Source organism: Haliotis rufescens, unplaced genomic scaffold (assembly GCF_023055435.1).
Source record: "Haliotis rufescens isolate VD_foot unplaced genomic scaffold, xgHalRufe1.0.p SCAF_7, whole genome shotgun sequence".
NCBI lineage: Eukaryota > Metazoa > Mollusca > Gastropoda > Lepetellida > Haliotidae > Haliotis > Haliotis rufescens.
Genome location: NW_025964361.1, coordinates 24,096,457 through 24,110,327, shown reverse-complemented (window position 1 = coordinate 24,110,327; position 13,871 = coordinate 24,096,457). Strand labels below are relative to the sequence as shown.

Here is a 13,871-nt window from a genome sequence, read left to right as displayed (position 1 = left end):
CTAGTGGTGAGCTGTGCCCTAGATGATTTGGGATTTTTTGTGGCTGATGTTTTTATGTTTTCATGACGACAAGTCTGTATTTACTGAAAATCATGGTAGTTCTCATTTCCAGAGAACTCCAAAACTGTTGAATATTTCTAGATAAATGTTGCTATACAGATGAGTCTAGTGGTGAACTGGTGCCTTCGATGATTTGGGATATAGAGAAATATTGAACAGCATTATTTTTTACTTCACTGAAGCAAAGATATCCATCATGGCAATGAACCAAAAGTGGGGAATAAGTAGCCAAACTCCATTTCCAAATTGCACCAGACTGGGGGGATATGTCATCTCCCGATGACTCATCTTTATTTTGAACTGATAAGGAAATGGTTTTAAATGATTTTAATAGATATCTTATGTTTTCAGTTTATTGGGGGTCGGTACTTCTACATACAAGCATACAAAGCACTGAAGCATCGAGCAACAAACATGGATGTCCTGGTTGTCCTTGCAACCACAATATCCTATACATACTCTGTGATAGTCGTCATAGTTGCTATGGCACTGGAAGAGACAGTAAGTCCAGTGACGTTCTTCGAGACCACCCCTATGTTGATGGTGTTCATAGCTCTTGGCAGATGGCTGGAACACGTAGCTAAGGTAAGTAGTGATCCGAAGTTAAAATGAAAGACAAGCAGTTGTTGTAATAACCCTCATCTGAAACATTAAATATCAAGGGGTGACAACATTGATTACCAGTACCTTCAGAGAAGACAGTGAGACCACATGGTTCACCTTTGATCACACACTGAATAATCTCAAAAAGATTGCTTATAGTATTAGGCTCTCTTTTATCATGACAGGTTATTTTTAAGTCCTTGCACAAGGTGTTTATAAACAAACAGCCACGTGCCTCTTGTAGGGAGAACTCATCTGATATAAGTGTGGAAACAAATTCTGAACTTCTAGTCGCAGTTTGGTGTAGAATGTGAATCTTTAATACCAAGTGCATTTGTAACTAAGCAGTTAAATAAATATATTGCAAATATTTTCTTCTCTTATGATGTCCAGGGTCCCGTTCACAAAGCAATCGTAGCACGACAGTCGTAAGTCTATGTTAAAGTATGAGATTTACAATAGCCATATCGCTACGATGGCTTTGTGGAAAGGACATCAGTGGTTTGACTAGACCTACTCAGAGGGTGATATTTGGCCCCAAGTCTGTGGTAAAAATTCATTGAAAATTCCCAAATTATATATATTAAAATGATTTAGAAATTTTTTAATTCTAACTAATTTTTTTGTTTTTAAGACCATGAAATAGGAAGAGGTTTTAATGCTTAGTTTCATATTATTGCATTGAATGTAATCTTGAGGTAACAAATTTTAAAATACCTCTGAGTTTAAGAAAATAAGAACTTAATAAAAAAAATAATTTTTTGAACAAAATGACATTGTTTTTCCCAATTTGCTCTGCCAATCGCACTTAATTTAGAGGGGCGGTCGGGTAGCCTAGTGGTTAAAGCGTTCGCTCGTCACGCCGAAGACCCGGGTTCGAATCCCGACATGGGTACAATGTGTGATGCCCATTTCTGGTGTCCCCCACCGTGATATTGCTGGAATATTGCTAAAAGCGGCGTAAAACCAAACTCACTCACTTAATTTAGAATCCTGGACATATCTCTGGATGTGTATGACATCATGTAGGAATAGAATAGTGGGTAACTTGATTGCTTAATAATTATTAAGATCGATAACTGCCTTGAAAACGACTATTAAGCCTCTTTATTGTGGTGACTCTAGCTTTGTATGAGAAATGGTCTGTACGCATGGTAAAAACACTGTGACTATCTCCCACAGGGCAAGACAAGCGAGGCTCTGGCTAAGCTGTTGTCTCTCCAGGCGTCCGAGGCTGTGCTTGTGGACCTGGACAAGGAGGGCAATGTCATCCATGAAGAGACAATACAGGTGGACCTCGTACACAGGGGAGATCATCTCAAGGTAAGCACCTGCTTCATGAAGGCTAGCCTGGATGTGTATGCTGCCGGAGCTTCATCATGGTGCAAAGGAAAATAAATGGGAATCTTTTCAATCTGATTGGTTGAAAGAGGTTTCATCAATGGGATTGAATCCTAGAAATCTTTTCACTATTCACTGCGAATGAATGTTAACTGTAATCTGCAACCAAGCCACTTTGTGTTGGGGAACATAATGTTAGTATGGGCATATGATCATTACTGCCTTAAAAAATTAAGCATGAAAATTATGGGGTCCTTGTCATTACCTTCATGTTAAACATTTAAGATTTAGAGGTCCCTAGATTCAAATACTATGGGAGCAAACCCCAGGAGCCTTCTTAGTTTTGGACAATTCATCATAATGAACTTATATAATTTGAAATAATTGATTCACTGATGTCGTGATCACTTCATCAATTGTTAACTGATACAAACCATCAGGTCATCTTTTTAGGGTAGCTGCTATGACAGTATACTTCAGTACATGCAGTATGGATTTGTTGACATGGTATTTCCAGTGTTACGTGCTCACGGTAATGTCTTTTCGTTGGGGGAAAAAAAACCATCAAAACTCATTATGGCATGTAGACCCCTTCTACACAGCTGTGCTTTTTTTTTGGAAAAAAAGTGTGCAGTATACATGTACTCAAGAAAATACGGTATCTATATACCATACTCTGTATGCTTCACTTGTACGAGAATCTAGAAGCCCCCGACCTGATTGTTTGATTATGCTGCCATTTCCATGTAAACTGTCCAGGCACTGAGATTATGACTGTGTTGTAGGTGGTTCCTGGGGAGAAGATTCCAGTTGATGCCCGAGTGATAGAGGGCACCTCCACATGTGACGAATCTCTCATCACTGGGGAGAGCATGCCAGTTCCAAAATCTGAAGGTGAGGGATTTCTGTTCCAGAGGTAAAACATGGAGTTAGTTTCTGTTTGTTTTCATTTTCTCATATCCTGCAGTCATTTCACTGCAACAGAGCTTGTTGGTAGTTTTATCACACAAACATTGGACCGAGTGCAGATTCCAAGGCAGAATGGGTCCTGTCCTCCATGCTTTTAATACTTTGGGGCCATCTGTTTTATAATTCAGCTTGGTGCATCAAATCTATGAGTACTGTAGCTCAACACTGAAAACACAATATGTTATCTCCTAATCATTTTAAGTTGGGAGTATAAATTTTAAGATATTATAGAACTATGGGCCAGGGGCATGGTGGATTGTTTTAAACAATTAATATAATGACCCAGGGCTGTGTGTAACAAAGTAATAACAATGGTACAATTGTTCTATGTTAAACTATGACTGTTGTGACACAGTTGTCATAAGTTTGTCAGAGTACGACTGTTATAACACACAAAGTGCTACAGTTGTCGTATGTGTGTCAGAGTATGACTGTTATAACACTCAAAGTGCTACAGTTGTCGTATGTGTGTCAGAGTACAACTGTTGTAACACTCAAAGTGCTACAGTTGTCGTATGTGTGTCAGAGTATGACTGTTATAACACTCAAAGTGCTACAATTGCTTTGTAAAGCTTGTGCTTCAGATTGTTAGGGGACCTAACTTGATTTTGATCCTTCTACCACTGGTTGTTAATAATAGAAATATTGAGGAATTTATTCTCATTTTGACATATTCTTATTACTGTAATGTTTGTAATTCATGTCTAAAAGGTATAAAAGATGGTGAGTGGTATCCTGGTATCTACGCAAAATAAATACATAAAGCTTACACATTCTGTGTAAACATGTACAGTACTTTAAGAAAGAAATTAATGATGTATAATATTACATTAAATGTGATCATAACATTATGATTACACCTTAAATCTTAGACATATATAAACAATGCCATGCATACCCTGTAGGTGACACAAGGGTGTGACTCCCCACTGTCACTTAATGCAACACCACACTCATTGATCTGATTCAATAATACATAGATTAATATATTGAACACCGTAATACACACATTTTATTTACAATGACTTGCATGTATCATATCTGAATCTGTACATTACAAACACTAGAAAAGCTTTTAAAACATTCTAGAAGTAAAACAACACTTAAACACATATAACATTGAAGTGATAGATTCTATTTTAGTGAGAAATTATGGTTGCTTAGCTTACCTAATGCAGATTTACATAATTATAGACATAACCAACATTTATATTAGATTACATCAATTCAGTTTACTTAATATAACACTTTAAACATACTGTATTATTTCAATACAACACAAAATAGAGATTATAGCCTTTTAACTCACCTGATTTAAGATTACGACTTTATTCTTTGCTGGTCGGAGCAGTTCTGTCAGTTTATGTGCTGAGAGAGTATGCAGTGTAATCAAGGCATGCAGTTTAACAATAGGTGTTAGCTTGGCCAATCAGCATATAAAGCTTCTGGCCAGGGGGCAATTTGTAGGTTACACAGGTCAGATATATTGTATTATAGATGACTGGTGAAACTAACAACTAATTATATGTCATAAGTTTATGTAAAAACCTGAATTGAAATTAAACAAATATTTACAAAAACTACATCGGCCTCATTAGTGATACACAGTATGTGTCGCATGGCTCACCTGAGAGTGACAATGCTGACAGACTGCGGAAAGGTAGAAAAACTGAGAAAGGTAGAAATTTTCAGCGAACCTTGTTTTATGACTACACATGGTTGCACCATTACTCAGGAAGAAATACTACACCATGTCAGCTTTGTATAAATCATGTGAAATCTTATTCAATGACAAAGCTACTTTCTAATTTTATAACGAGTACCTTGAAGAGACATGCTAATAGCAGTGATCACAAACAAACTGTTGAGGCTAGTTATTTATGACTTCGGATGTTGTTGCTGCAATACGTAATATTTGAGAAAGATGCCATGCGAAAATGTTGTGTGTCGCTAATGTTACTTGTGGATAGCAATCCTGCATCAATAACCTGCATACCAGGGGGTTTTAAGTTTTATTTGACCTCTCTGAAAGTGGCCCCCAAATTTTGAAAATGACCCCTTGTATTTATGCTGAAGAGGTTGCTGTCGCCTCTTGTCTTGTGAGCTGTATCCTGGTATGGATGGTACACTGTCCAGTGAGTGGTATCCTGGTATGGATGGTACACTGTCCAGTGAGTGGTATCCTGGTATGGATGGTACACTGTCCAGTGAGTGGTATCCTGGTATGGATGGTACACTGTCCAGTGAGTGGTATCCTGGTATGGATGGTACACTGTCTAGTTAGTAATATCTTGGTAGTGATGTAACACTGTCTAGTGAGTGGTATCCTGGTATGGACGGTACACTGTCCACTTGTTTTACAGGGAACTCTGTGATTGGGGGCTCCATCAACCAGAACGGGATGTTGATCATCGAGGCCACCCATGTCGGGGCAGACACCACCCTCTCCCAGATTGTCAAGCTAGTGGAGGAAGCACAGACTTCCAAGGTGTGAGCTCTCTCCTTCCTGTAGCAGTAGTGTCTCTCTCCTTCCTGTAGTCTATCTCCTTGAAGACTGCTCTCCTTTATTGTAGTCTTACTCTCCTTCCTGTACCCCTCTCCCCTTCCTGTAGCCTGTCTCTCCTTCCTGTACCTGTAGCTTCTCTCTCCTTCCCGTAGCCTCTCTCCTTCCTGTAGTATCTCTCATTCCATTAGCCTCTCTCTTTCCTGTAACAGTACAATCTCTCTCCTTCCTGTAGCAGTATAATTTCTCTCTTCCTCGTTTCCTTTCTTTTTATGCTGAATTTGTAAACCAATATTTTCAAAGTGTGGCCTAATGTGACTATATTACTGCCATCAGGCCCCAATACAGAACCTAGCAGACAAGATAGCCGGCTACTTTGTCCCCATCGTGTGTACCCTGTCTACCATCACACTCATCTGCTGGGTCATCATTGGATATGTGGACATCACAAAAATAGAACCAGAGTTTATGGTGAGTTCCCTGCACATGTTGGTAGCAGCAATTGCCTGAACTTCGTACAGTGATATGTTTACAGGCCAGGCAGGTAGTGTAACATTTGTTTTTGGCCAGCATTCCGTGACATGTCAGTGAAAAGAAATGAAGAAATCAACTTCTTTTTGTGTAGAGATTTTATTCAGTAATTGCTCCATTCAGAACACCAGTATTTATGAACTAAAGGACAAGGTATAAAAATGGCCCTTCTTGAATATTAAATGCTCAGTGGTAAACTGAGTGATGCTGTAGGAAGCATGTCTGTCTGCTCATAAGCCATGATGATTGTTCCAGGAGAATGGTCCTGTTTTGAGGAGTGAGGTGATATTCCAGAAAGCTTTCCAGTATGCTATCACAGTACTCAGTATAGCATGCCCCTGTGCCCTGGGTCTTGCCACGCCCACTGCGGTGATGGTGGGGACAGGCGTCGGCGCCACTAACGGTATCCTCATCAAGGGAGGCGAGCCCCTGGAAACAACACACAAGGTACAGTGAACGTCACATGTCACGAAGGCAACACCCTGTGACACGGTTTTTTATATGAATGAAACTGATTGACGGTGGCTGCCTAGCTGGGGGACAATGTTTTTATTTTTTTCATTTTTGTTCTTTTTTATGTTTTGAGAATGAAACTAAGTTATTTTGATGAATTGAATCATTTTTGTCCTGATGAAATACTATTTTTTTTTATCAGAAATGTTTGGATTTCTTATCACATAACATAATACATATATTATATATAGGAATTTACCTGGGATTCCAAACTAAATTCAGGCAAATTGGAAAACAGTCATTATTTAGATCAAAATTGGAAGATTTGATATTCATATTCTCTTACATTCAGAGGTATTTTGACATTACTTTTCAGCAAATTTAGCTGATACTTTTGATTTTCCTATCTTCAGGTTAAGTGTATTGTGTTTGACAAGACTGGCACGATCACAAAGGGCGTGCCCGAGGTGGCCCGAGTTTCCCTGTTCGTGAAGGAGAATGTATGCTCCTTTGTCAAGCTACTGGCTATTGCCGGCACTGCTGAGAACAGCAGCGAGCACCCCATAGCTGCAGCCATTGTCAAGTACGCCAAAAAGGTAAGACCAGTGTCTGAAGCATGAAGCCAGAGGTCCTTGTCCTAACCCAAATGTTGAAAATGGAATATTTAGGGGTGCCTGAGATTGTAATACTATAAGAGTAATCCTTAAGGGCCCTAGGACTCCCTTCCTTTTGAACACAGTCTCTCTTCTAGACTTCAGGTCCTTGAGTATGAATAGTTGGTTAGGTAACATTCATCTCTCAAGTTCAGTTTCTTTTACACTATTTCATTTTTCCATTTACCTATAAATATGGCATTTTCAGGTTCTTTACAAAATGTTCTCTTCCTACAGTTGTGGGCTTTGCAAAGTATTTTCTCATCTGTCAGATCTTTGTCATCTTCTTATGGTCGTGTGTCTCACTGAGCACAGTTGTTCCAGTGGTCTAAGTTCTAAATGTTTATGATCTGACACAGACGGTACACATGGACAACTTTTCAGCATTCCTCCTACAGTAAGCTGTCTGATGTCAGAACTGAATACTGTTCAAACTCTTGTTTGATTTCATGTGTCCTTTGAAGAGTGTACCTTTTTATCCCCCGGGCGTATAATTTTTAACATAAGAGTTAAGACAAGGACCTGTTTACTTTCTTACTTAATTTTCAAACACTTAATTTCAATGCTCCTATTTATCCACCATGTTTAACACCACTCAGTTAACACTTTCGATGTTGACATAAAACAGCCTCACTGCCATAGCCGACACGTGAAGATCTGGGTTAGAATTAGTCTTCAGCAACCCCATGCTTGTCGTAAGAGGCGATTAACAGGATAGGGTGGTCAAGCTTGCTGACTTGGTTGATGCATGTTATTGTATCGTAATTGTGTGGATCGATGCACATGACATTAATTACTGGATTGTCTGGTCCAGACTCGATTATTACAAACCGCTGTCATATAGCTGGAATATTGCTGAGTGAAGCGTTAAAATTCAAACAAACCAAACAAACATTAATCCTCAGGAATTAAGAATAGTCTTATCATTTGATTTATCTTGTATTGATTATTTGCTTGGACAAGAACACGATTTTGAATGTGCCAATTTAGTGTTCAGATGGGATTTTTTTTTTTATTATTTCAAGTTCATGTATTGTTTGATAGACATTAGTGAGTTCATGAGTGAGAGAAATTCTGCTGAAGTTAGTGGTATGAGATATTGAGATGATGGCACCACTTCTGAAACGAAACTGTACTTATGACTGGGTCCAGGGAATACACTGTAATAAAATGGAGGTAGGATACGACGGATACTGGAGGATGTCTTCTGCTGAGAGGAGACTGTATTGTTTAGTGTAAGTGTCCTCTTTGTGTGACAGACTCTGGCCAGTGAGGCGCTGGGAAAGGTTACAGACTTCCAGGCGGTGCCAGGATGTGGCCTCAAGTGTAAAGTGTCGCAGATAGAGACCCTCCTCAACAACGTTGACTTGGCCGGTGTAAACAACCGCAAGAACCAGTTTGGGAGCATCCGCATCAAGATAGATAATGTCCAGGGGGAGAGCAGTGATGACTTGCCGCTCCAGATCGAGGGTAGGAAGTTAAACAAGCAGTGACTAGATGAAGAATGATAACATTGACATGAAACAGAATGAATGCAAGAAAATTATTCAAATATACTCGTATGTATGTTTTATATCAAGGTAGGAGTATGAGTGAGTGATTTGGGTTCAACGCCGCTTTAAACAGTATTCAAGTTATATCGCAGCGTGTCGGCTTAATGTGGGAGGAAAGCCCGAAGTGATGCAGGTCTCGGACGTTTATCACCTCGGTGAAACCCACAAGTACGGGTATGGTACTGACAAACCTAGAAACATAATCGAGGCGAACCGGGATTTGAACCCACAATCATAGGTTTCTTGTGTGCCCAAGGGACACAACTCAACACAGTGAATCGTTGCGCCCCAGACGACTGGGCCACCCATGCCCCCTATCAAGGTAGGAAGGGCAGTGATCTTTGACCCATGTAGTTCAGGCAAGACAACCTTTTAGTTACCGGGCCTGAGTTCACTGAACTACCTGTATTACTAACTTTCCACTTCAGTAATACAACATTTGTTGACATGGTGTAAAAATAAAATATATTCCGATCTTTTGATTTGAAACCCCTATTTGACTAATCAGTTACTATGATTTTATATTCCTGATTCGCTCATCAGATATTGTGATTTTGTGACTGAATAACAAGATGTAAGTGCATTGTTTCCTGACAGTAAATCATATGTTGGGTATTGTGTACAGATGTGATGCTGATGGGCGCAGCTTCCTCCAATCCCTATGAAGTCCTGATCGGGAACCGTGAGTGGATGAACCGGAACGGCCTGCTAGTGAGTGAAGCCATGGACAGTGTGATGACGGAACATGAGAACCAGGGCCACACTGCAGTACTCTGTGCTATCGATGGTAGGTCACTCCTATCAACAGGGTATGAAACTCCCCAAAATTTCAGCCAGACCACAGGACTGGCTAGCTGAAATACTTGCCAGCCCTGACCAAAACCTGCCTGCCCACTATAATCATGTTTCTCAGGATAAGCTAACGGGGTTTCTTTTTGGTTACATTTTATCATTCATCTTTACATGTGAATTAATGCTTATCATTGGGAAATATTTAGAATATTTTCTCATATGAAATATAACCTGACCGACGGGCAGGGGGATTTGAAAATCTGGCAGCCCGAGTTGAAATCAACCGGTCTCAGACGGTCGGGCAGGCAGGTATTTCGAACACTGCTATCAAGCAAACATACTTCAGAATCAGATTACTTTCAGCCATCCAAGATTTAACTGACAAGGTTAAGATGGTCTTTATTTAAGGAGTCATGTTCATTATTATGTTCAAGTTGATGTGCTTTCAAATCAAATTTGGTTTCCTTTGATAGAAATATGCACCATGTACTGCCTACGTGGAAATTGGTATGGATAATGCACTAACAGAAATGCAAAAACATGTCCACTTTTGAGTTTGAATAAGCAGCATGAAAATTCAAAGATGACTTCTAGTTCTGAATAGGCAGGAAATATCAATGAATCTTCAAAATACTAAGGAATTATATCATCTGACAATCAAGGGTTGTCTCCCCTATATGTGGATCTGTTGCCAGGTGTGGGAACGGTATGTGTGAATCTGTTGCAGGTGTCGTAACTGTCCATGTAAATCTGTTGCCAGGTGTCGTAACTGTCTATGTAAATCTGTTGCCAGGTGTGGGATTGTTGTATGTGGGATTCCGTTGCCAGGTGTGGTGACTGTATATATGAATCTGTTGCCAGGTGTGGTAACAGCGATGCTGGCAGTTGCTGATACGGTAAAGTCAGAAGCTCACCTGGCTGTGCATTGTCTGAAAGAGTTAGGCCTGCAGGTGATCCTCCTGACCGGAGACAACCAGAAGACTGCCAAGGCCATTGCCAAACAGGTACCTATCTGTAACAATTGATGGTTTAGAATAACTTTTGACTAATTTCTGTGTTCAGGCAGACACTGGAAATAGTTATTCTCAAGATGCATTAGCCCAATTAATTATTACATTTCATAAAAAGAAATGTAAGCAGCAGGCATTGTATTTCTTATTCTCAGTATTGCTAAGGTTTGGGATTATCACAAATACATTGAGTTTTCTGTTAATGAGAGGAGCAGGGTTTGATATCAGATTATAGTGCCTGGCCATCAATTTTCATCATAAATGTTACACCGGATCAATTATTGTATATATTAACTAGGGTCTACTGCACAACTTTTAAATCTCTTTAAATCTGTTACTATTTTCAAACCAGCAGTTTATACTTCAGTAATTATCCAGCATATTTTCATGTCTTCATTCCTTCTGATATAAATAAATACACTACAACCATTTCCCACCAAAGCAGTGTTGTTTCATCTCCTGTATTGCTAACCTACCACAACAACCTAACAACCAAAATTAATTCTTAATGAGAGCTTGGCATAAATTTACATTAAATATAGCAGCCTTTATATTTTAACTAAAGGAGTTTACTACAAATAAGAAAACTGTATAAATGAACTTCTCGCTGGATATGATGTTTTCTTGGTAAGTTCTTTTCTTTGCTATTACAGTTCTTGCCTTGCCGAAGTTACTTCCCCTTAATTACAGCACTCCTATGACCAGTACTGTGTAATTTGATGACCAATTTCATTCATGTCATGTCATTCAAACAGGACTCAAAACAAAGCCTGAGTGGCAAATAGGGCAAAGGTATTGGCGATAATGGAATGGAGATATGATACACTCGAAAGCTTAAGATGCAGTTTATGTGACCACAGACATTGTTGTTAACGGATCGATATTGCTTTGACAGGTTGGAATAAGACGTGTGTTTGCAGAGGTTTTGCCATCACATAAGGTGAAGAAGGTGAAGATGTTGCAGAAGGCAGGAATGAAAGTTGCGATGGTTGGTGATGGTGTCAACGACTCCCCAGCACTGGCACAAGCCAATGTTGGCATTGCCATCGGCACCGGCACCGACGTGGCAGTAGAGGCTGCAGACATTGTACTCATCAAGGTCAGGGTCATGTCTTTACTCTCTTGTAGTGCAAAATTGTATTGACAATAATTCTTGCAAATCCTCTACCTCTGTTACATCATTGCCATATATCCTTATTTTGGCTGCAACTACACAACTAAGTCTTCAGATTTTCAACACAAGTCCTCTTCACTGTCAACTACATACAACTAGTTGTTCCCGCAATAGCACCAAACAGTTCTCTGTGTGCAAAGGTTGGAAAAACCTCACTTCTTTCCTGTGTGCGCTTGAGTCAACACCTATGGTTTTAGCTTACTATAGCACTTGGTTATGTAGCCACACTGTTTTAACTAGTATCCTAGCAGTACTTAGTATTTGCATCAAATAAAAAATTGTTATCACTGGGCTGGTTATATGAGTATTTTAGAGGTTGGTAAGTTTTCATCTGTAATGGTGTTGTCTGTCCCGACCCCTACGTGTCAAAAGTGTGGAGTCTTCGTGGTCACTGGGGACCTGCATAAAGCTCACCCACACACAAAATGGATAATCATGTTGATAATTTTGGCAGAAGCCTTTTCTGAAAGGGTCATCATATTCTGAAGTGGGTAGAGGGAATGGGGGAGTTAAGTTAATCATGTTAGTCATAGAGAAATATTGTCAGCATTTTCTCAGCACATACATTTTTTGCAACTGATCGTGTAGGAGTGTCGGAAGTACAAATTCTTGCTTCCATCTATCAATTCATTCATTGTGCAGAAAAATGATAAAAATGGATTTTCTCACAGGAATGTGGAGTTCTGATTAAGATCAGATAAGAAAATTTCATGTTTTGTTTGCTATCAAACATCCACATGTATTTTGATGCAAAAGGTGTTTAAAATTCAAAAGAATGAAAAAGAAATGTTGGTTATTTTGTTCAAAGTTTCAGATTCTGGTTTTCTGATTTAATTATGAAAAGTGTGTAAAAAATCTCTTTTACTCTTTACTATTTAAGTGTCTCGTGTGTTACAGTTCATGTTGGCTTGTTTTGAATAGCTGAACATTGTGTAAGGCATTGTGAAGTAAGTTCAGTAGTTCATTTGATTTAATGTATATTTTATGATTTTGTATGATGCTCTTTTTGTACACAGAATGATCTGCTGGATGTCTACGCTGCCATCAAACTGTCCAAGATGACTGTCCGACGTATTCGGCTTAATTTTCTGTCAGCCTCCATCTACAACATTATCGGCATTCCGATTGCAGCAGGTAGGTCTGCTTTTTTTGTTTCTCTGACAGAATGAATCTGCAGTACTTCAGTTTGGTCGACTGATGAGCCTGACAGGGCTGAATAGGTCCCCAGCACCTCATGCTTGCCCCCAAGGGGCATGACAGGGCAGAATAGGTCCTCAGTACCTCATGCTTGCCCCCAAGGAGCATGACAGGGCAGAATAGGTCCCAAGTACCTCATGCTTGCCCCAAAGGAGCATGACAGGGCAGAATAGGTCCCCAGCACCTTATGCTTGCGACCAAAGAGCATGACAGGGCAGAATAGGTCCCCAGTACCTCATGCTTGCCCCCAAGGAGCATGACAGGGCAGAATAGGTCCCCAGTACCTCATGCTTGCCCCAAGGAGCATGACAGGGCAGAATAGGTCCCCAGTACCTCATGCTTGCCCCCAAGGAGCATGACAGGGCAGAATAGGTCCCCAGTACCTCATGCTTGCCCCCAAGGAGCATGACAGGGCAGAATAGGTCCCCAGTACCTCATGACTTCCCCTCATGAGTACAGAGCAGAAAAGGTCCTCAGTATCTGATACCAGTCCCCAATGGGAAGGACAGGGCAGGATAGGTCCCCAGTAATCAACACTTGTCTGCCCATGCAAATTACTTGACACAAGTCCCCAATTCCCAATGCTTGTTTACCTGAGTGAAGACCGCTGTTTCCCTGACTACTTGGAGAATCTTGACTGATTCACAATTTCACTTCTCTGTATAATCTGTGTGTTTTATTTCAGGCATGTTTGTACCACTGGGCCTGTCACTCAAACCCTGGATGGCATCGGCTGCCATGGCAATGTCCTCAGTATCAGTGGTCAGTGCCTCCCTGCTGCTCAAACTGTGAGTATTTTGGCAATATCAATGACCTCTAAACTAATCTGTTTAGTTGGAAACTATATCCTTTTTCTCACAAGTGATAGATGACATTACATTTGGCATTTCATAGTTTATTACTGGGTTTTTTATAATCCACAGACCTTAAAAATTGGGAACATGGAAAAAAACATCCATTTTTATGCTCTCTTTGTTAATGCAGAGCCATGATCAGTACTTCGAAGCTTGGTATGTCAATGTTCCTCCATCA

General features: G+C 40.0%; 1 protein-coding gene across 7 annotated transcripts in view; it reads left to right on the top strand.

Moving 5' to 3' along the window:
- LOC124137467 (copper-transporting ATPase 1-like) overlaps positions 1-13,871 on the top strand; it is a 51,528-nt gene that overhangs the window by 32,502 nt on the left and 5,155 nt on the right. For all 7 annotated transcript variants that reach the window (XM_046503774.2, XM_046503772.2, XM_046503775.2 and 4 more), the window contains 13 exons: positions 412-645; positions 1,846-1,986; positions 2,790-2,898; positions 5,337-5,461; positions 5,813-5,947; positions 6,263-6,454; positions 6,874-7,056; positions 8,373-8,583; positions 9,292-9,453; positions 10,320-10,462; positions 11,364-11,567; positions 12,659-12,776; positions 13,525-13,627. In XM_046503774.2, coding sequence (XP_046359730.2) covers positions 412-645; positions 1,846-1,986; positions 2,790-2,898; positions 5,337-5,461; positions 5,813-5,947; positions 6,263-6,454; positions 6,874-7,056; positions 8,373-8,583; positions 9,292-9,453; positions 10,320-10,462; positions 11,364-11,567; positions 12,659-12,776; positions 13,525-13,627 — 2,060 coding nt within the window. The remainder of the gene's footprint in view (positions 1-411; positions 646-1,845; positions 1,987-2,789; positions 2,899-5,336; positions 5,462-5,812; positions 5,948-6,262; positions 6,455-6,873; positions 7,057-8,372; positions 8,584-9,291; positions 9,454-10,319; positions 10,463-11,363; positions 11,568-12,658; positions 12,777-13,524; positions 13,628-13,871) is intronic.